Source organism: Acanthisitta chloris, unplaced genomic scaffold (assembly GCF_000695815.1).
Source record: "Acanthisitta chloris isolate BGI_N310 unplaced genomic scaffold, ASM69581v1 scaffold4389, whole genome shotgun sequence".
In the NCBI taxonomy this organism is placed as follows: domain Eukaryota; kingdom Metazoa; phylum Chordata; class Aves; order Passeriformes; family Acanthisittidae; genus Acanthisitta; species Acanthisitta chloris.
Window position 1 is genome coordinate 83224 of NW_008689659.1, and position 23839 is coordinate 107062.

Sequence of the window (23839 nt, forward strand, 5' to 3'; positions counted from 1 at the left end):
GGCTTCTACTAAAAATCAGGTTGGCTGATAATTTACAGGGGAAAAAAGTCCCACTGAAGAGAACTTTTCTGTTTGTTCACACATTGATCTTATGCACTTTGTTTTCATTGTCCTAGAAGGACTGGACATACAGCACTGTGGAACAAATACTGAACATTTTTTAAATAAGAAGACAATGCTCATCTAAAACTTTAGCATAAACATCAGGTAAAGAGATTTACCAAAGAGGGTTATTTTGGTTTTTTAAATGTTGATATTTTTGTTGCCAAAAAAGTCAATAAATGCCTTCTTCCCACTTATATAACAATAAGGTTTGATAGGTAAAATGTATGAAATATACAGTATCTTCTTCTGAAAAGCTATGTAAGATCACTCAGCTTACAGTAAGTGGAATGCAGTTATCCAGAAAGTGAAATATGTATAAAAATAGGTAAAATTCCTACAATTTTTGTATTGAATCATAAGTCCTCCTGCCAGGAAGGTTACAACAGCTCTACAGTATATGTATGAAATGCTTGTTCATAAAGTTAAAAAACATCATTACCTTACTGAAGAACATATTAAATGTAGGAATGCATAATCAGAACTGACTCTCAATTCTGCTTAGCTGGTGCAAATCTACAGAGAACCATCATCCTTTCTGCACAAAACAAAACCAACCTCTAATTTGAGAGTTGGGGCATTGTTTTGTTTTGTTTGCCATAGAGGGGCCAGACTGAAGTTTATGAAAGAAATTCCTCTGGAAGTGGAAGTACATTGTTTAATACCTTTTTCCCTATCTCCACTTTATTTACTGACAGCAGCCACCCACCTTTTGAAATTATTATTGCCTGACATTACATGGAGCTTTTACTGCCTGTTAAGGACAAGGCAGCGAAATAGAAAGAACCTCCAACTCCCCTGTCATGACCCAGTTCTGGGCTTGTGCTTTTTTGACGAGTCCTTGATCTGCAGCAGGCCTCATAGGCTAGTTTCCCGGAGGAACATGGTTCCAATGTTGTAAGAAACTTTTCTCACTCTGGCAGACGTGACGGAAGGTTTTGGTGGCTTCTGACCACTTCTGACCTCAAGGAAGTAACAGATCCCAGGAATTTCCTTTGGAAAGTTTTCTGGAAGCTCTTCACGGGAACGAGGGATAAAAATAAAATGCTCTTCTTTTTTCAAAAGCCTAGGGAAAAAAACAAACAACAGAGGGTTATAAAAAAACCCTGTAAAACACAGTCCAGAAATGTCTCTTTGGAAGAGGTAGAGCCCATTTAGTCCCAAGGAAAAAATGAGTTAACAGGATTATGTAGCATCTAAAGAAACCCTGAGTAACGATCCTTAGCTGATATCTACTAACTTATCATCAACACCTTCAGGGATCACTGTTGACCGTGATCAGCTGAGGAGATGGCCCCAAAAAAACAATTCTTTGAAAGCATTCAGAAAACAATGTACCAGAAAAGGAACCAAATTCACAACAATCATTGTCCGTAATGTATCATCTGTCTCAATTAAAACACTCCAGTTTGGCCACTTGGGCAGAAATGAACACTTCAGTGATGGCTACCACCAGATCTCCTACTGGAAATCAGGTATGAAGGTGGCAGTACTTGGGAGCCCTCACAGATGAAAGTGAGGTGATCAGTTTGTGCACTTCTCTTACTTGCTAATACTGTATTTAATAAATTAGGTTCAAACCCAGCAAAACCAGCTTCAACAAAAACCAGAATCAAATCTGACACTATTCATCAAAAGTACCCATGAGTTTAATCTGGACAATTTTTCAGGGTCAAAAAGGGATAGAGTTTCATGGGAGCCATGAAGCAATCCTCCCAGCACATCTACTCAAGTGGTACAACATCACAGACCTGAATATAATGCCTCCTGCCATTTGTCATCTTCTCCATAGTGGAGAAATCTCTGTATGGCTAGATGTGAAAATTTAGGGCCTTTTTGTCAAGTATCTTCCCTAAAACTAGTTGGAATTGTAAAATAAGGAAAATAATTGTTTACATTTACTTTTGTTTCCATCAAATTAAGTTAGTGGTATTCAGTCCCTTGACATGTTGAAAAGAGCAGTTTTGAGACAACGATAAATTATGAGTACAGTTGTTTATAGTAAATCTCCCAAGATAATTATTCTTTCTCTCAGTCAATTCAAAGCTCAAAAACATCATTGGGAAGTACTTTATTAGCTTCAGTGGATTTTTAATAAGTTTTTTATTTAATGTCTGGAAAGCTGATTTCTGGGAAGTAAATGAATGAATGAATCCTCTTGGCAGGAGAATCTTCCGGGATTCTCAGCACATGTAATGGCACTTCCTTTACTGGGTATTTCTCGTGGGTTTTGGCTGAGGCAATCTGTCTGAGCTCATTGAAATATAAAGTCATTTTCTTCCCAGCTTTTAAATAATCACTTGGTTATAAATCCAACAATGTTTTGCCTTTGAACTTCTGCAGCAATCTTTGCTTATGATGTGGTTTGAAGGTTATAATCTATTTTCAAGATTGTCAAATTTGTGATCAAAATACTGTAATCTTTTCTAAATTGCATGAATGTTTGCAGAGGCCTCTACAGAAAAGCTTCTCTCTTTCCATCTCTGCAATGCTTGCATTAAATATTTTTTTGCTCCAAAACTACTACTACTGCTACTACTGAAATAACTCTTCCCTTCTTCCCAAACTAGACTTCTGCACACAACTGCTGAAATAATTGAACTTTCGGAGCTAAATCTGTAATCTTTCACTCTTCCTCAAACTGACTATTCAGTATGGAGCACAAGACCTAGCTAAAAATCAATGCTTTCCTTCTCAGAGTCTAACATTATCTAACTTTAATGACTGTTACACAAGTCCAAAATGTAATATATATATCTATTGTTTGATTCAATTTAGGACTGGCACTGATATTAGTTGATATTTGCACTATTTTCCTCATAGAACGAAAGTGCAAGATATTAATTACTGATCTTATTCTCACTTGTTTTATAACTTGTAAGTGGGTTACAATGAAATGCTCCAGGAGTGATGGATGACTAACCAATTAGTCCTTTGGAAATTCTTCCACTACTGTGGCTTGTGACAGATCCACACCTGATCCACAGCCCTGTTAGAATGAATCAGGCTTTCACCCTCAGAAATTGTCTAGTTGGCATTTATTGGGATAAATGCTCTCAAGCAAGCATGGCAGGAAATCTTCTTTACCAAATGCTAATGGAAGCTACTTATGATCACATTCTATCCTACTTCCTTTAGTTTATGCTTTTAAGTGAAAAAAAAAAGGCATTTCTGGCTCATGGAATAATACTATTATAAAGATTTAATCATGATGAAAATGGTGTCTTGTTAGCATTCTCCTAAAGAACAGGTTCTTCAAATTCCTTAAAGATGTTGGTCCTGACACTTGGTTTCCCAGCCTGAGAATGAGATCATGGTTCAGAAGTTGCTTCTGATTTATTATAGCTTTGTGTATACACTAAAGAAACAAGTTATCTGCACATTCTCGGTGCTTAGCAGTGAGGACGTTTTTTCTGCAGCAAACTTCCCTCTTATATTTAGGCCACTCATGATGTTAAAAAGACAACAGTAGCAGTTGATGGCTATTGCCAGCTGATGGACAAGTTTCTTGTCTTCCTTTTCATGGGTATGAAGAACCCCTAAATATATTTCTGCTAAGCAGTTGAATGAACAGTGCACATCCTCTGTGAGGGCAAGGCCAAGCCACACTGTGCTGGGCTGACCTTGGCTGGACACCAGGTGCCCACCAAGCCGTTCTATCCCATACAATCCATTTTTGCATTTCCGCTCTGACTGAAGGGACAATCCAGCGTAAAAACTTCTGGTCTGGAAAGCTTCCTGGATGGTGGCACCCAGTTCTAGTTGGTTACCTCAGCTTGTGGACCATCCTCAGACCATTTCTTTGTGCTCAAGTCCCATTGCCTGTTGTGAAAGCCTGGCAGCAAAATCCACCCTGAGAACATGTTGGAGAATGGCTAAGAGAGCAGGGATATAATCCTGGGGAAGGCCAAAAAGAGCTAGGCCGCAGTCCCTTGGGAACGTACAGACACAGTCCTGGGAACGCACCTGGGAATGCAGTGTGTACAAGCAAGGCTCTGAAGATAGTAACTTATATATAGATAGGGAGTAACTCAGCTGGGCAGATGGCAGATGGCAGGGGTAACTCGTCCTTGAGGGTGAAACAAACAGGTTCGAGAAAAACAGCTAGGAATGCACCCAAGCCTGGGAAAGCAGGAGATAAGCCTCACAGCTGCAGCTGTAAGGGGAGTACCTGAATGCCATCTTTAGAGCCTAGCCAATTAAAAGTGATGGATAATTGTACGCCTGCTTCTGCACTGTATAAAAAAGAGCCTGTCGGACAATAAAGATGGAGCTTGCTGTATCACCCACACGGAGTCGGCCGCTTGCTTCCCCGCGCGGAACCTTCACCTTTCCCAACAAGAACACAATCTTATTCTTCACCTTAAGGAAATTATGTGGCAGCTTAAACTCTACAAGAAATGTCCCCAGACTGACCCATATTCATAGAGTTTAAGCTGAAGTTACACAACCTCCGCAGTTCAGGAATATGCATGTAACTAGTCTGAAAATATCCCAAAGCATTTATCGTAGCTGTATTTCCTGAATCACTTGTGTATTTCCCCTCAGGGCACTATTGCAAGGGATATTTTTACAGTAGGTTACTCACAGGTTCAAAATTCTGGGTTTCATTCAGGTGGTTGCATATACAATTTACAATTCAGTGCTGAAATTGTGAGGGTCAGGGTACACAAGCAATTCCTATAAATTGCCTGGAACTAAGTCTGCCCTCAGTTTGTCTTCTTTGTTGCTGTTTCAGGGGAGGAAGCATTTCTCAAACACTGATTTGTAGTTGATTCACTCTGACACCTTCCCTTCCAACCTTAAAAATTTCAAAACTCTTTAAATTCTTGTTCTGTCCCTTCCCTGGTGTAAAAGCTGTTGCTTTCAGACAGCAAGAGACAGTATCTTAGAACTATCCCATTTTTTTTAAATCTTCAGTTCCTTCATTTAGGAAAAAAAAATTCAGGAGGTCTGTGTGTGAATGAAAATTGGGACTGCACTTAGTGGGAACCTTGAAGAGGCTTTTAAAAGTTGTAGCTCTTTTCTCACACAGATGAAATGATCAAGTAATTATATTTCATACTATTTTGGCAAGAAACAGTCACATATTCATCAGTGAGTTCCTATATTCAGAAAATGAACCAACAAAGAATTGTTACTACAGAATTACTTGTTACAAAGTCCTCTGTACTGAGTGAATGCTTCCCACGATGCCCACTGGAAGCACTATCAGTGTTTTATCTCTCCATCTCACAGAGATGTCACTTTTGTACTTTTCACTGGATTGCTGAATAAAAGTTAAAAAGCATCCACTCAGAACTGAACCTCAGTGTAAACATTTTTCAGGAAAACTGGTCTGTATAGATCAAAATTTGAACAATATTACTAGCAGAAATACAATGCACTACAAGAAAGGACATTATGCACTGCCTTCCTATACACAGTATGCACCAAGGTAAGTACATTGGCCAGGTCAATCTTCCATTAATGTTACCTTTCGCAGGGATAGCTACCGACCAAAAAAAAAGGTTCTTTCTGCACTAACTCTTAAAGTACTGTAAAACCTGTAGTTAACCTTGTTCATATCCTCCCATTAATTGATACAATTAGGAAAATTTAATTAAAGGCTTTCCAAACATGCTATCAGTAGACTGTTTCCTGCTGGATTTCTCAGCCCTTCCTCTATGGCAACAAGTGTTTGTCACTTCACCAGCTGGGTATCTGTTTGCTAGCATACCCCAGCTCATTTGTTTCCATATGAACACAGATAATAAATTAGAACTCATTAGAAATATTGGTAGGCTGCTCATAAAATACACTGCATAAAGACATGAATTTGCTACTGTAATGCCAAAAATCAGTGCATGGGGTTCTAAACATTAGTGGGTTTGAATTTCTCCCTCAGTTTCTATACATGCTAGAAAGACCAGGAGATTGGAAAGAAATCTGACCATTATCTAATTAATTTCACATTGTATTTATTGCTTTTTAAACTATGGGAGTTTGTGTATTGGTGCTTCTCCTTCATACAGATCAACTGTGATTACATTATGAAAGGACTAAGCCATGATTTCTAATGGAATATATCATATACCAGATGCAACTTAGGTGAGTGTCTATCCCTGACCTTTAATACTTTTCATTCTCACCTACCTAAGCAGAAAGAATACTGGGGCTCTGCTCTCTGTTTGGGGCATTAGAGAATAGGGCTCAGTGCACAGGACTGCATCATCATTAGTAAAAGGCCTCAGGCTTTGTATTGATGTAACGGTGCTGGCCTCAGGACATGCCTGGGTTTGTCTAGGCTTGAGCTTTTTGTAGTTTTAGCAGTTGTGTAGCCATCAGATAACTATTGCCTACACAGCTTTAAATTAGCTACGCGAAACTGTGGTGTAACATACACTGTTAACTAATGAGCAGTGATCTAACATAGAATTATTCTGTGTAGAGTGAACTACCTAAGAACTTTGAATAAAAATAGTGTCATGAAGTACAAGCACAACTGGACAGCAGAGACCTCAGGACCATAATAACAAATCACAGTGACTATGGAGGTACAGCTTGGTGGAAGAAGATGACACTGGGAACAGAAACCCAAGAATAAACCAGTGCACTTTGACTGCACTTTTAGTACTGTAATTAGACCAGAAATATTTTTTTTTATGTCCATGTATAAACTGTCCTCCCATTCTGTCTGTAACTAAATTGCCTGTTCACCAATGTTTTTGAAAGCATACATGGTGAATTGAACAATATAAAAACAAACAGTTTTTTTTAAAGATGCTCAGCAATACAATCTAAAATGATCTGAAAAAGATCTTGGAGAGCAAACCCATTGGTTTGTCCATAAGAGGTAAAAAAACACAGATACAACCTGTAGGAAAAATAATACATATAGATATAACCTACAGGAAAAAGAATTTGATTAAAATAAACATCTGTAAGGAGTTTCTAGAAAGGCATAGTTTTAATTTAAAATCCCAGTAAAGAGAGAAATATATAAATACTTCTCAATTACCTAAGAATTCCTCCATACAACCTTCTGTGAGATAAATATTAAAAACCTATTCAAATTCTGCAGTTTTTAATCAATTTTAAAGGCTAAGGAGCAATTAAAGCAGGTGAACACACAGTGACCTCACCCAGCTCAAAAAGGAGGTACACTTAGTTGCTCTCTCCTAAATCAAGATAAAGATGTGGGATACAGGCTGTTCATCTTCACATAAGCTCAGGTCCCAGATGTATTGCCCAGCATGTGATAATGGAAAGTATCTGTACCCAACACTTAATGCCAGAAGCACATTCTACACAAGGGAAATATGTGCTGGAAAAAATCAGAGGTAGAAAGAAGAGGAAAAGAAGAATTCATTTTAAAATAGCAGTCACTTGACAAATAGCAACAATTATGTTTACCTGCTTTTGATAACTGCTTAGAAATCCCAAGGCATTACATTGCAATACTATTAGGAGAACAGGATGAATGTGGGTATATTATATTAATATCTCATTAAAAATCACTATTCAAGGCTGAAACAAAGAATTAAAAAATATTTAATCTCTTTTCTGTGCTGAAGAGTCTCATAAGTCTCATTGTGCTTCCTTCCTGAGTATGGAAAATAGGGTAATTCTAATCAATTCAGGATAATGTAGATGAATTAAGTAAACCTTGAGCTGTTGCTTTTCCTATTCCTTCCTGTCCACGTGTTCAAACAGGGACCAGTCTGGGATCATCTGCTTCCTCTCCAGTTTCCACATGTTTCACTGGAAGTTTTACCAGTGCTGTTCCAGTGATTTCATTTCACAATGTGCAGTGATTCAAAGCAAACAAGGCTCTGTGATCTTTCTGTCAAAAGACCTGCCTGAGTCAAGAGAACATGCTATTTCACACAGAAGTGAGGTTTCAGATTCAACAGATTCAAAGGCCATCTCTGTAAAAGGTGCTGTTTCACACACAGCAAAACTCTGCCTGGGCAGGTGTAACTGGAGCAAGGCTGCCCCAGGTTCACTGCTGCTGCTAGGCAACAAACATCACATCTTGCATTTATAATTTTAGACTCTAATTCTTACATAGGCAGATTACAGGCTTGCAGGGAAGTGTCTGAAACCAGTAACAGGTATTCTGAAGTGTGATTATAATTTGAATGCTAATAACACTTTATAATGCATAATCTGTACTGTAAAATGAAAGCTGATAGGTATTGGACATGTTTCCAGTATCTTCATGCTTTGTAAGCACAAAACATGTATTACAATTTTCATCAGGGGTCATGGTAGACACAAACACCTAATGATAAATGCCAGTGGTTTTATTTAATTGAAAATTCTGTTATTTTTATACTGATTGCAGAATTATCTACTTTGGAAAACACTGCTTCTTAGACTTTAGAAAACACTGCTTCTTAGACAATAAAAATACTGAGTACACAGCAGTACAGTATGATCAAATAGAAGCATTTAATGGAATATAAAGTCCAATATAAAGACATTTCAGTTCGTGGTGAATCACTTTTTTTGTACCCAGCAAACTATATACTAATGCAAATTATATTTAAGAAAAGGTATATATGGATGCATTAGATCACTACTTGTTTATTTGGATAGTACCAGGATATTATGTTCAAACCTCCTAGATCCCTTTCAGCTCCATGGAGTATTTTGTACTTGCAGTCTGTCATGGCCACTGTGTCAGCAATGTCATTCCTTGACTTCTTCCCTGTCTGTTTTCAAGCTTTCAACCAGGCCAGAAAGTATGGTTTGAAATAGCCTTTTTAAATCACCCCATTCACATTCATTTTATCTTCTCACATAATTTCTGAAGCCTATGCTATAAACATGTTCTTAGCCTGATCATCATTGCTTTTAACCATTCATCTTGAACGGTTAAAATGAATGGCCTCTCATTCAAACATCTATTTTCTTGCCATTTCTGCTTCCTTTACCTATGTCTGACCTGTTACTTGCACTTAAATCAATCTGAATCCATCACTGATTTTTTTCAGCACGTAACAGCAGATTGTTTACAGAGTACAATAAGGAAGATCATAGACACCAAGAATTCTGTATTTTGCTGTGTTTTGTTTTGCAATTTTACCTTAGAGCATTACTGCAGCATCAGTCACTTTTATACTATCTTCCTTTTTTGAAGAAACAGCCTAAATTTGTACCTTTCTGGAAGATAAGCAAAGAAGTCATGTAAAATGAAAGTTTGGCCATCGTGAAACAAATGGTCCTATTTCTACTGGATTTCTAGGATTAAAGGGAAGTTAAAAAAATTTTAGCCCCCTTTTTGATATAACCTGGAGGATGTGCAGGGTGAGAAAATCTGACTTACATTATGCTATCTAGGTCTTAATAAGAATGCTCCCCAAACCCAGGTTACAAGCATTTGACTTGCCATGATATGGTGTGACCAAGTGCAGCCAAGTGCAGGTGAGACACAAAGAGAAGACATCTCTGTGCTACAATGTAGTAGAAGTCAAAAAAAGGGCAGCATAAAAGCACAGATTTCTAACAAACTCCATATACAAGTCCTCAAACTAGCTTTCAGAAGAGACTTTATCAGCAGTGTGATGAAAAGAAAGTATACAATCACAGAATAGTTTGGGTTGGAAGGGACCTTTCAAAGCCATCTAAGTCATTCCTCCAGCAGTGAGAAGAGACATCTTCAAGTAGATCAGATTGCTCAACAATGACCACAAATCTGTGTCTCACAGAGGAGGTGCCATATCACTCAGAACCAAACTCAACAGAACTGGCACTGGTACACTGAAAGTGACTCTGGCTCCAGCATGACAAGAGAGTTTTGTGCATCATTGGTCCCACAACTACCATTCATATTTCCATGAAACTGTCTAGCTCACCAATTTCTACTCTCAAGGACACAAACATGAGCAACACTGTAGCTCTGAGAGAAACCACAGCCCTGAACCACATTCATGAAGCACTAAAACCTGAAAAAGTATGGACTGCACTTTCAGAATATCTTGAAGACCATCTTACGCTGGAGAACATTCCTTTATAAGAACTGATCCTGTACAAGAAAAGTTCAGGTCCCTCTCATAGGGCCTTGGTGGCTTTTTTGCCAGAACACAATCATCCATTTGCATAAAATTACCATCAAAGGCCCTGCTGCGGTGAAACTTTTAAAAACTGGGACATAATTGGCCAACAATCTTACACTGACTATTCAAACAATGTTTTAGAGGGTTTCTCCTATCCCACAGTGGAAGACCAGGCACCAAAGCCACTAGAACACTGTATCTGTCAAGTCCCAAAGACAATTTCTTTTCAAATGACAAGTTTCAAACAGAAATTTCCTATATATTTACTGAATTTATTTTTATTTAAATTAAAATGTTTTCTATACCAAATAGTAGATTAGGTCTGTCTTTCTCTTGCATGTTACCAGACAACCGTATGAATCTATTTCTGTTCATTTTATGATAGAAAGTGTATTCAGTTATTCTGCCTCTTGTTCAATTTGCTACACTTGCTCCATTCTCAAAATCTGATCTTGAGTGAATGGGCTTTTCAGAAGAATGTCATTTTATGCACTAGTCTAATTTCTTTGAACTTTAATTTCTGACTGATTAATATTTTAGCATCCCAGATGCTTCAATTCTCGTATGAACAAATCCCACTTAAAACTTTCATTTATATAGATAGGTATGGGAAAAAAAAATTGAGATTCACAGTTCTGAATAAGAAAAAAAAAAGAAAAGCAGTATTGTTTGAGCAACTGTACATATTTACTACAGAGAAACAGTCTCAAAATCTGAGCAAAACCTTACTTTAGAAAATTACTTCAGATACAGAACACTGGAAAAAGAGCAAGATTGAAATCTCCTGCCAAAAAAGTGAGTACATCAGTCATAATCCAAGCAGTAGAAATTCTAATAGTCAAGCTGTCAAATTTGAGCAATAAGGAACACATTTTTTATTTAGGAGCTGTTCCTCATAACCAGATTTAATCAAGCCTTCTCTCTATTTGCATAATTTCTTCAAAGAGTTGGGGATAATGCTTTGCCATTTTCAATCTTTTTTACTACATTAAGAGTATGCTTCTATCAAGTGTCTCTTTACAGTGCTAAATAAGAAATTTTGTCTTCAAGAAAGCATAAAAACTCTTTGAAAGTTTGACCTTACTGGCAAAATTAAAGACTTTCTTTTGAGCCAATGGGAATATGCTTCCTTCCATGAATTGTGTCAGGCAGATGAAACCCAAATCCCTAGCCAAAATCTGCAAATAGTGCATAAACCTAAGGTGTTTTGGGAGATATTTCCACTTTTTCTGTTACATGTTATTTTACGCAGGAATAGCTGGCTGTCCTGTTGTGCCTCCTTGACTCCACTGCCTGACTTCTTTGTGCATTCTCATGCAAACCTGCAAAGGAAAGACCAATGTCCCCCGTGCTACACCTCCTTCCAGCTGACCTGGTGCCCTGGTGACTTTCTGTTAAGTTCATGTGTTGAGGACAGAGCATGTTATAAGATCAAACTCAAAACACCCTGAAATAAAAACAGTATGAAAAGGCTAAGAGGACTTACTGGTATGTGGTGGGACTAACATTGATGCGGCGTGGGTGACTTCCTGACTCAAACTTGCTTGCAAGGGTGACATTGTTCCCAAAGAGACAATAGCGTGGCATTCTTACACCAACGACACCAGCCAGCACTGATCCTGAGTGAATTCCTATCCTCATCTGGAAAAAAGATGAGATCCATGTCAGTCTGTCTCTCTTGTGCTGCCCACAGTAATGTCATTAGCACATTTACAAGCCAGTCACATCAACCCTTTCAAAGAAATAATAAACCAAAGTAGAGTGAAGTGGAAGAAAAGAAGTTGTACCATTCCTCTAGCTTAAATCAGATGCAGTTAAAAGAAGAAGAACAAGAACATGGTTATATTTTTATGAAAATTATTTTCTTCTCCTGTATACATTTGCTGGAGACTAGAACAGTCAAAACAGGAATCATGAACAGAATAGGATGGGATCACTCAGAGTTATTGCAATATCAGAGATCAAATTACACAAATAGATACATTACAGAGGGTTATTTTCACCACTACTTCTACCACAGGCTTTAAAGTAAGGCCCAATTTTTCTCAAACTGGCAGAAAGAGTAGTAAAGTGGAGTGAATGAATATGGTACTTTTTCATCTTCCCATTTTTCTTTTGAAATCTTCAAGGTCTAAGGTCTTTCTCACTTTACCAGGTTGAGGGATATTGCAACAGTGAGGATGCTGAAGATTGAGGCACAAATTATTTTAAAGTAATTGTATCAAATTGTATTGCTCAAAATAAGGAGGAATAAATCCCCAGCAAATTAAAAAAGCCCATGTGACTATTCTAGCAATAATCCCCTGTAACCGTCAGAGACATGGCAATTACATTGATCTGTAAAGCTCAGAGTCATCACCCAAGTTTCTTTCAGAGTGAATAATCAAACAGAGATATAGTCTGCACACATTTTAGCTTTCAATTGTGTTTGCCAAGAGAATAATTTTCACAGATAGGAAAGTCTTTTTCTCTTGTTAACTTTATAACATTAAAAAATGAAAAGAAGATATTTAAAACTTCTGAGCTCTTGCTCATAGCAACTGGACTGCTTCAAAATATATACTGTGAAGAAAATAAATAAGTAGCTACTGAAACTGAGGGTCTCATGGGGTATGAATGAGTGACTTAACTAATACTATACTCAATATGGTCCTTTGACTTAATTTACAGTTAATTGCACTGTGCTTTTGTTTGACAACCCCTACATATTTACTCAAATACAAATAAAAAATCATTCCTGTTATCTTTTTTCAGTGTAAAGACAAATGCCAGCATTTTATATAACCTTAGTGTCCATGAAGTTCTACGGAGGTGTGGGACCCCACATTATTTCAGTGACTACAGTTCTTCCCATGTGCCCAAGACTTTTACCATGCAGCTAAGCAGTCTTTTAATTTTCTTCCTCTCTTATATGCCACAGACAATGAGTGTAGAATTATATCTGCAATACACTAAGCCCATGCATAACTCAAGACCATGTTCTGCATTCAATGTGATATTGCTCACAACATTCTCACAGGCAACAGAAAACTTTCAATCTTCTCAATAATATTGTTAGTTACAGACTAGGTTGTTTGTTGGGGTTTATTTTTTATTTAATTTATTTTCTTTTTTTACATCTGTGGGAAAAAATTGCATTCAATTTAACTGAGCTTTCAAATCTTGACTACAGTTTGAAAGGCAGTTATTGAAATCCTTCAAATACTCTATTCCATTGGGCTAGGAAGCACCTGCAAACTGCTCTGGCTGTCAGCATGTCCTAGTTCCAGCCAGGACAGGGTTAAGTTTTGAAGCAGCCAAGAGAGGCACTCTAGGACCCTGGGGTTATTCTATACCACCCCAAGTCATGCAGAGGGGATGGCAAGGACAGAGGGTACCCTTTGTTCCAGCACTGGTTTGGTTGAGTGCTCTGGGTTCTGCATGGTGAGTGATCACATGTGAGTTGTCAGCCTGTCTTGTACACTCTGTGTATAGTTGTTGGTGTTAATTTCTTTAGTTCACTGCTGTTTCTTAGTAAATTGTTCTTATCTCAACCAGTGATCTTTAGTGCCTCCAATTCCCTCCATCCTACTGCAGGGGGAGGGGGTGAGGGAGGGAGCGAGCGATGCATGGTCTGGGGAGTTTCAGTAGAAATACTAAATTGGGGAATACCACTTCTAAACCACAACAAAACACCTGTGCAAATTCACCACACATGGTTATTTTGGTGATATTTTGGGGCATGAAGATTTTCTGCTTTTGCTACAACATACTTTTAAACTCCACCGTTCATTACCAGTGGAAAAAAAGTGCTCCAGCAGTCACAAAGTGAGCAAATAACCCGTCTCCATATAAGTGAGGTCAGTATGTGCTCTTAGCACACGATTATGAGTAGAAAGTCTTGCTCACACAACAGCAAGTATGCTGTCAGATTTCAATAAATAATAACTTATTTACAATGCCTTGTTTTTGTGAGGTGGGAGAAGAATTATTTTGTACACGATGTTATCAACAGAGCTGATGATACCTATTTGTTCCACTGCTAGTCTGCACATTTATTTTAAAAGCACAAATAAAACGCTTGCTGTGACTTCTTCTAGGGTACATTCAATCACATCTGAAGGCCAGATTGAAACTGTAAGAAGAAGCACAAGCTTTGTTTTACTGTTGGAAAGTAAAGATGAGAGCATACGTTAGATTGGAAAAAAAATTGACAGTCAAACGTACTAAGAAAATACAATTTACTTTTGCAAATTTTCTATTTTAATTCTTGAAGCGTTTCCTTTTACATGGCCACATAGTTATTTATCATTCAGTGATTCAGTGACAGAGGACTTCCAAAGGATTTCCAAATCCATCAGAATCTTCAAATACTCAGTAGCAGAAGTTTAGTCTCTCTAGAAGAAGCAAAACCCCACTTAGAATTTCAAGATATGCTTTTAAGATATTATCACATGATTCTCTCAAAAGACACTAGAGAAATAAATGTCCTTTGTGGTTATGACTTTTCTCTATGTGCCAAGGAAACCAGATGTTAAACAATCAGACTTGCTGAAAAAATTGCAAGGATATATCACCCTTCTTATAAAATATTTCCCTTTGCAAGGTTAGGTGAATGAAGCTAAAGTTATGCCAAATTCTATGGAAAAACTGAGGCTGGGAACAAAAATAAATGGGCATTTAAAATTTTATTTGCAAGTACATAGGTTACTGTGAACTGCTTGAATTTAAGAAGGGATGAGACAGAAAAAGTAAGGAAACAGCTTTTCTATTTAACATAGTGTGCAGCTAAAGAGATTTTAAAAACTCTTGATTTGGCTGAATACATAACATTTTGTGTTCTGTAGCACCTTAGAGGTTTTTTTTAAAAACATCCTCCTACATTAAAAAGGTAGATCCAATCACAAACACACATTAAACTATATAGAGCTAGTGATGAGAGTGTCAAAACCTAAAGTTTTCATTGGGTGCTAGAAAGTTAACATTATTTTCTCATTAAACCATAGAGATAAATGCTTGACACAAGACAAAATTACACCAAAAATGGCTTACAATAAAGCTCTGCTTCTGCTTCATTATATGGTTCTCTACAAGAAAAAAGCCTGCAACACTGATGCTATTGCCATGGAGGATTCCTTAGTGTGACTTCTTATACCAAGAATAAACATTATATTGGCCATATATGACTTTTTAGTGAAATATGCATTTCATACAAATGTCTTTTCAAAATTTTATTTCATCTGCAGATATGTTCTTCTGTCTTTTTCCTTACTGAGCTGAAATGTGTTGTGTTGGCAGTTTAAGGCTCTTAAGGAAGAAAATGTATGATCAAATTATTAGCAACAAGATACTTATTGGGCCACATCAAGCTCTCAAATTAACTTTGCAGGAAAACAAAATCTGCCAAGATCATTTAATTTGGAACAATAATAACAGTTCTACATGTACAGTTATAGTTCCCAAGATATATTGTATATTCAGCCCTTATCTGCTTTCCCAGAACAGTAACCATTAAAGACTATTAACAGCATGTAAAGCATAAATTAGGTGACAACACTAGGATGCATTATTTGTCTATCATAACTTTATTCCTTTATTCCTATATGTGTAGTACACAATATACATATAGTAACTGTCTATACTTAAATGGGGCATGTTTAATAAAATGCATCCTCTTCATCTGTACTAACTGCTCCTTATTATGTCTTTAATTATTTGGCTAGGCTCTTCATCTGTATTAACTGCTACTTATTATGTCTTTAATTATTTGGCTAGTGATATAAGGATTTGGCTATGATAAAAGGGCAGCATATAACTGAAACTGAAAGCTCAAAGGCATTATGAATATACAAATGTAAAGATGGCGCTTTGGAAACTATCACAAAGAGAAAACAGCTGTAAAAAAGACCCAACCAATAAATACCAGACCCCCAATAGCTGAGGAATAGTGAAGAGATGGACACAGGCAAAAGCCATTTCTAGAGGAGAATACTGGAAGGCACAATGTGAAATGAAACATGAACAGGTGTGAAAAAGAGCAAGAGACCTGTGAGAGACCTTTTAGATAAAGAGGAACAACTTGAATTGGGTGTAATGGAAAGATTTAGAATGGAAAATGAAAAAAAAACCAACAAAAAACCCAACTAATAAATTTCATCTTTGCAAGAGCTGTGGTAATAGTGAGGTGGAGAAAAGCTGATGTGTCAGAGCTGTAAAGAAAAGCACCCTGCATTGATCAATAAAGGATGAGAGGAAAGACAGCTATGTGCAAAGGAAAACAGGCTTCCAGAATTTTTAAAAGTACATAGAAGTATTTGGATATTTCCTACAGGATAAGACAAAGGGAGGACACTCAGTGACAGGAAGGACAGTAGTTTTGTTTAATGAAGAAGGTTCATAAGGAAAGATAACAAGCACTGGAGCTATGGTCATCCTCTCATGGGGAAACATGCCAGAAGTGGTATCAATGAGAATTGAACTGTGAGAGAGAAATAAAGAACAAAAAGGAACAGGAATGATCAACACAAAAATATTTTGGTGGGATTTTTTTTCTCAGCTGAACATTTTGTTAATGTGTTTTTCTGATATAGTGAACCTTAGAAGAGTTGTATCTTACCCCTTTACACCTCCTCATTGCCAAAACACGATTACCCTTTCTCATATGTAAAAGTGCTGAGTGTTTTGTTTTGTTTTGTTTTTATCTCCCATGCAGTTTCAATTACTTCCAATAGCCTGAACGCCTTCCTATGCACCATACTGAAAATTGCACTCTTCCATCAAAATAAAGCCTATTCCAAGTGAGATTCACAACCTATCTCCACTCACTTTATGGTGAAGAGCCAAAAATATTGCAATAACCATAAAGGAATGCAGTGGCATGCCTGAAGTAAATTTCATTGCTAATTTATTCCTTCATAGCTTTTTCCGCTAATCAGTATATTCACAATAAACAAATCCAGTAATTTTCTTTATATTCAAAGCTCTTGAGCTTTTTCTCTCTTGAAACCCTGGTGAAGAATGCATTCTCCTTTCCCTCTCATCTCCCCACATAACTTTCAAGGTAAAAATTAAAATGCAAGTGGAAAGACACCATTCTACAGTCTGAGAAGTAGCACTTGTCTCCTCAAGAACATGTTATAAAACTTCCTCAAATCTAAGATTTTTGAGCAATATATGTCTGCATGTTCCTAACCAATAGAACACATAATAAGCATTATTTCCATTCAGTCAAAACTGAGACATTGCATTACAGGACTTAAAAATACTTCCTTTATTAATTAGATCACAGAACAATGGTTCAAGCTGTAATGATTCCTAAAAGGAAAACTAACTGGTCTTTTTAATTATTTCTTAAGCTTCTTAAGTACATGGTGCTGTGCAAAAGTATCTGCAGTATTGGTTAAGGGCTTACAAACCAATTTAAAAAAGTATAACCCATGCTTAATTTGGAAGAACAGAAAAGAGACTAATAGGCGACAGCATGAAGAATTGCACAAGGGTCTGACAGTGAAGGCTGATATATGAGTTGAAAAGAAAAGGCTCTTGAGGACAGTATTGACAGACAGAGGCAGGAAAAAGAAGAGTGTGGGCACCTTTCTCTTTGTCAGCCAGTAAAGAGTAGTTGATATTATAACATTCACGCAGATATTGCAACTCAAACAAAAGGTGTGATAAGCACAGGGCAAAAACTCATTCCCAAAATTCTCTCTCTGCAAACAGTAGTTTTTAGTTTAGGGATTTCCTGAGCCCAAAGAAATTCTTTTCGTAGAGAAAAGGTGTTTGTTGTTCATGGTTCCTCCTCAAATATGAACTACAATAATATTTCATGGGAGTTCTAATATGAACTACGATAACATTTCAGCACACATTCTTTCTTCCTGCCACACACATGGAGGGAAGGACCTTCATGAACAGTTCTCACACTCCGAAAAACACACTCCCATGCTAGAAAGAAGTCTCAGATTGCCTCACAGGTCAACTGCATCCAGAAGGACACAAAATTCATTTTCACAGAACTGTCTGCCTTATGCAGACACAGATGAAGAGGAGAGGGCAGGCTGGGAAGTAGGTGACACAGCCTGGAAAGCAACCACAGGCAGAAGTGATCCCCCACTCAGCCAGCCTGGAGCTTTTCAAGCCTTATAATGTGACTGACTGACAGCTGCTCAAGACTTTGTGCTGAGCTGGTAACAGAGCTCAGGGCTGGTATGAGGCAGTAGCTGTAGGAAAATAGTTCCAGGCACATGGATGTCCCAAGCCAGCAAAGTATTTAAATACAATAGGAAGCATCCTGCTGGATCAGAACATTCAATCTCAGTTTCAATAATGTACATGGATATCTGTACACTAGTATTTCTTGGACAAAAGCACTCCCCACTTTCTGCCCTAACATACTGAGTGATGCTTCGTGTTACAGCATGGACCTTCTCCCTTCTGACCTTGCAGTGTCTGTCAGAAAGGAAAAAGTAACCTCTTGCAGTGTCTTACCTATTAGTCCATGACACACTGACAAATCCTTTCAAACAGAATGTGCCAAGTTCTGTAAGACATTTTCTGCTCTAATATTTGCTAGCAGCTCCTACAACAGTGCTATCTCTAAATCTCAACATATGCTTTACACAGGGACGTTTATTTGTGAAATGTATTAACGTAAAATAGACTCTACAGAGCTCTGAGGTCTAAAATCAAGGCCACACACTGGTGAGTCAATGTGCCTTTCTGCTCCTTCAAAGAACTCCAAGTTGATAGGACTGACAGCTATGTCCTGACATATGCTTTAGTGTGTGGGTTATCTGTATTCTTAGATAGATTTATAAATATCACAGTGTCTTTCTGGAAAGGGACATATGACAGTACAGCTCACTACAGAATTGTTGCCAAGGAACAGACCTGCTCAGGAAAATTTAGATCACTTGAATTTCACAAGGTGTTCTATAGAACTAAACTACAGGATATATTTCCCCCCCTGTCTGAACAACATTTGGAGAAATGAACACTTAGCTTTTTTTTCTAATAAGAATTTCCTAGATTTCTTACCCATAGAATTATTCAACACATCTTAAGTAAAAGACACAGCAAATTATATAAGGACAATGGCAAAATACAATAATAAACTAATAAAGATTGAATGCCTTGGGATAAATAAATCCCTTTAAAATAGTTATTGAGTAAAGCGATCATGTGGTTTATGTAAAAGACATGCAATTAAATTATAACCAACATGATGCACATTAAATATGTACATCCCTGGGCTATGGTCTTGGCATAGAGTCATTTCTACTGAATGTGGAAAAGGAGCTATGAAGCATTTCTACATAAAGAAGCCTCAGACTTGAAGGATTAAATTCTTTTTCTCCTTCCCCTTAAGTTCTTCTGCTATGATCTAAGCTAGCCCTGCTTTGAATAGTGGTTGGATTAGTTGACCTCTGGAGGTTCGTTGCAACTTCCTTTATTGAATTATTCTGTATTTTATATCCCATTATGAAAAATTATACACCTTTGAGTCTTCAGCAGCAGCATGAGGTAGAATCTGATGAAGCAAAAATCAAAAACAAAGACTCAGACTAGTTGGGGGGGGGGGCTTATTGGTTCTAACCTCAAAGGAAAGTTTATACTGGGGCAAGGATTTTTAGCCAAATTCTGTCCTGAGGCATCATGTGAATTTACTGTTTCACTGCTTAGGGTCTAGATTAGAAGAGGATGTGGATCACCTGCAAGAAAACATATGACCTGAAATTATTTACGGAGGGGGTGGGTGGGCAGGGGTGTTAAATGATGTAAATGAGAATTTTTGGAGTTGCTAAACAGAAGAATAAGACCTATATCCTTCCCCTAAGATTCCAAAGAAGAAACATTAAAGTTAATATGCTTCTTCATAAGCTGCTTCTTACTCACCAATAAACCACTGCATTTCATTGCTGATAGAGCATTTATCAAAAACATTTTTTATTGTTTTCTTTAAATAGCAATTTCCACAGTAGGAATTTAATTGCTATGTGAACCTGTGTGTTCAGGGACTTAAAAAAGAGCTAATCATTCACACAAGCCCACATAGCTCCCAGCCTCCTCTCCACTGACACCCAAAAAAAGAAAAAAATCATCAGAAAGTTCTCTTTGATCCCTAGTGTAGGAGGACATCTTTGTCTCACAGTGCCATCATATGACATATACTGAATGGATTGGGTGATACTTTAACAAGGATAAGTGACACATGCTCAAAATATTTAAGGGAACAAAATAATTGTATGCTAAAAATAAGTTGGACCTAAGGGTTCTAACCTGAAGAAACAACCTTCGATACTTTTGTTAATTTAGTCATTTAAGGTAGATTACACTTAATTTCAACCACCTAGAAGTTAGACACATCATTTAAGTTAGCTCAACTCCTGCTAAACCAAAGAAGTAAATAACCTCAAGGCTGCAATAGCTCACATTCCAAAACTGGCTCCTAGGAGAGGCTGCCTAACTCTCCTGGTAGAACAGAGAGGGACATTTAATGGTAAGTTTAGCCTGGCACCTCATGCATGGACAGCTAAAGATAGGTGAGATGAATCCAACCCTCAGACTGGCAAAGTTGACAAACTTTCATCTTCTTTGCTTAAAATGAGCTACAGTTCAGTGCATAAAACATCAAAGAAACAGCTGCTTATGGCTAGGATGCCATCAAAAGGCCATTGTATTTGTCCGGACTGCAGACATTTCTTCAGATATTTTAACACAATGGTCTTTGAATCTAACCTGCAATCTTTTGAAACTGTAAAATGAGATGACCTATCAATAGAAAAGTCATGCTTCATCCTTTGATCGCAGTATGTGCTTTTTATGCATAGATGAAAGTCAGGTTGATCTGCTTTGGGAAGGGCTTGGAACTAATCAAAAAGGATCTGCTGCATAGCAGCTTATTTAAAATATAACCATTGGCCTCCAAGAATCTTACAGTTTTACTACTAGAAGTAATATTATCTAGCCTATGTACAATAATGATGCTTTGTATCAAAATTCTTCACATAGGCTTCTACGTCACTAAAGAGACCTAAATTGTTGCCTATGCCATTTAAGCCTCTACCACTGCAAGGTATTTTAATACTTTTTGCCCAAAGAGGAGATACATTCTAAGTGTGTAGTTTCTACTGAATTCCCCCAGCACCAAGGCAAACACAATCAAGACAAAAAATTTATTAAACTCCCTTCTCCACATGGACACTGTAGACATCACAAAATTCAATGGGCCAGGTTTTGCAAATATACATGTTCCTAAGTTGGGAAAAGTAGTGAGACTAGTTCCTTTAGCACCTCTCAATCTAACAAGCAATATATCCAATGGAGTTGTTCAAGAAGTGACTGGTCTAGTTAACAAGATGGTGAATGGTCAAAGTTTGTTTGGACTTGATGATCTCAGAGGTCCTTTCCAATCTGAATGATTCTGTGAGTCTATAATATAGACAAATGCCAGAACCAAGTCAATATATGCCCTCTTTTGAAATAGAGTAAATAAGGAATGACCACCTGGAAAGAAAAAAGGCTAAGAAATCCCAAGATGTGCATAAAGAATGCTTAGTGTTGCAGGTTATAACAGCTAAAAAATAGTTTGCTTCCTTTCGAACAATCTTAGGGCACTACTACTATCGTAGTGATTTTAATACGAAATGTCCAACATGACCACTCTTTCTCAAGATCAACTAAAGGACACATGACATTGTAAAGTATAGAATGTTTCCACATGACAGCTGGGGCATACAGATAATTTATACCTTATATGTTCCAATGTTTGTACAGCTCACTGTATTAGATCATCCTTAAACACTTCACTCTTAAATGATAATTCTTCTGTGTTTTCACCAGCTTGTTCTTAAGAACTTCAATTTCTATAGACTGAACTTGAGGCAATGTATGATCTGGATGATGACAATGATTTTTTGTAGAATTGACCCTACTTTTATGCCTGGAACAAGTCTCCACAGCTGGCAGGTAAAGATTAGCCTATGAGGCGATGCTGATTGCATATAAAGAAAAAAGAGGCTCTGTGACTGCACCGAACCTTTAAACAAGAGTCTAAGGCTTCACCTTGGCTATAACTGGGAAGGGATTTATTAACACTCCACATTGTACTTCACCATCAAAGAGCTTCAGATTTATGCAGGGAAAGTGGATTTCCTCCTCAGTGAATTCAAAACACACATTCACATAAAATGATGGGTTTTTAAGTCTTTCAGAGAGGCAAATACACAGAGTTGAGAATAACTACTTCATGAAACAAAAGGAATGAGCATGAAGAGAAAGACTGCTGCATTGCACTGAACTGAGGATTTTAGCAACGTCTCTACAGAGTCTCTTGATTCCTGTATAGACAGCACTTCAGCAAGTCAATCAAACTTTCTTGACACTACAAAACAAAACAAAACATAACAGAAGCTAGCATCAGAACTCAGGGAGTATTCTGTACAGCTCTGTTTCCTTCACTGAAAATCTAGCTTAAAAAAGAAATTTGCAAATAAAATAGTTAATGAAATCAATGAAAAATCACTCTGTAACACATGCAAAATGTAAAATTTTCTATTCTTGGATATAAGCTGCAAATCTATTAGCAATATCTAATGATTATTGAATATCAGATGTGCCATGAATGGAAAAAAATAGTATTTTACCGTTTGTTTCAATTGCTTCAGATAAAATTGTTAATTGCACTGCAATTTTAAGAAGATGATTAAGGATAAATTTGAATGGTTTCATTACTAGAAAGATTTAAACCTTATTTCCAAAGCAATTAGCAAATGAAGACCTGATGATGTCAAGAATATGACAAAATCTAAACAGAGACAAATTGCTCTCGCATGAAGGTGAATCACTTACGGGAAGGAAAGACTTAAGTGTTCAGTCTAATGACTTTCCTTCACATCATTCAGTGATCTCTCCAACTGTGTCTCATACTCATCACCCTCTCAGAGACATACTCATAAAGAGCAAAGCAGGGGAACACAATTTTTTGGCTTGTGCATTCTGTAAGAAACAGCAATCTTAATACATATAATAACTCCTTTTATGTGTATTGTGCATTTTGCAATGCAACAATTCAAACAATATGCTTAGTCAAGACTATCTCTGCCCATCATCATCAGCTTTTATCAACTATTTTATATTTCTATAATCCACAAACATATAGACACAACATATATCATCCTTGTGCATTTATATGAGAAAGACAAAAAAAAAGACAAAGAGACTTTAAATCTCAATTATCCTTGTGAGTTCTTTTGAAAATTAAATACTAATCTAGTTTTAGATGAGGTAGCAGATGATAATGTGGCATATCTATAACTTCCTTGTTTGCCACTGCTGTCCAGACAACCTTTAATGACACTGGTTGGGTGAATTTGACAGCTGAAGGACACAGCTGCCTAGCCCTGGACTTTGCTTATGCAGCATTATCATTACTTGCTGTTGCTCCTGTCTGATTATGCTTTATTTGAAACTTTTCCAGCCAACTTCACCCAAGTAGCGGGTGAAGAACCTCTCTTGGTGCAAACTTTGCTGACAAGAGCTGACAAGTCCTTTATCTTTTAGTCTCATTCTTTATTCCTTTCCTCCTAAATGCATGAAAGATGTGTTTCCACAGACAGAATCCCTTTATTTTCTGGTGCACTATATTTTTCATGCCCTACATACATGTCATCTATGTACATGATGTAATTGAAAAACAGGAATAAAATATACAAATT

The 23839-nt window shown here is 37.2% G+C and overlaps 1 protein-coding gene across 1 annotated transcript in view; it reads right to left on the reverse strand.

Moving 5' to 3' along the window:
* Positions 1–262: 262 nt before the first annotated feature.
* GUCY1A2 (guanylate cyclase 1, soluble, alpha 2) overlaps positions 263–23839 on the reverse strand; it is a 132047-nt gene continuing 108470 nt past the window's right edge. The window contains exons 7-8 of the mRNA XM_009081493.1: positions 11632–11786; positions 263–1168 (exon numbers count right to left, since the gene is read on the reverse strand). Coding sequence (XP_009079741.1) covers positions 961–1168; positions 11632–11786 — 363 coding nt within the window. The 3' untranslated portion in view covers positions 263–960. The remainder of the gene's footprint in view (positions 1169–11631; positions 11787–23839) is intronic.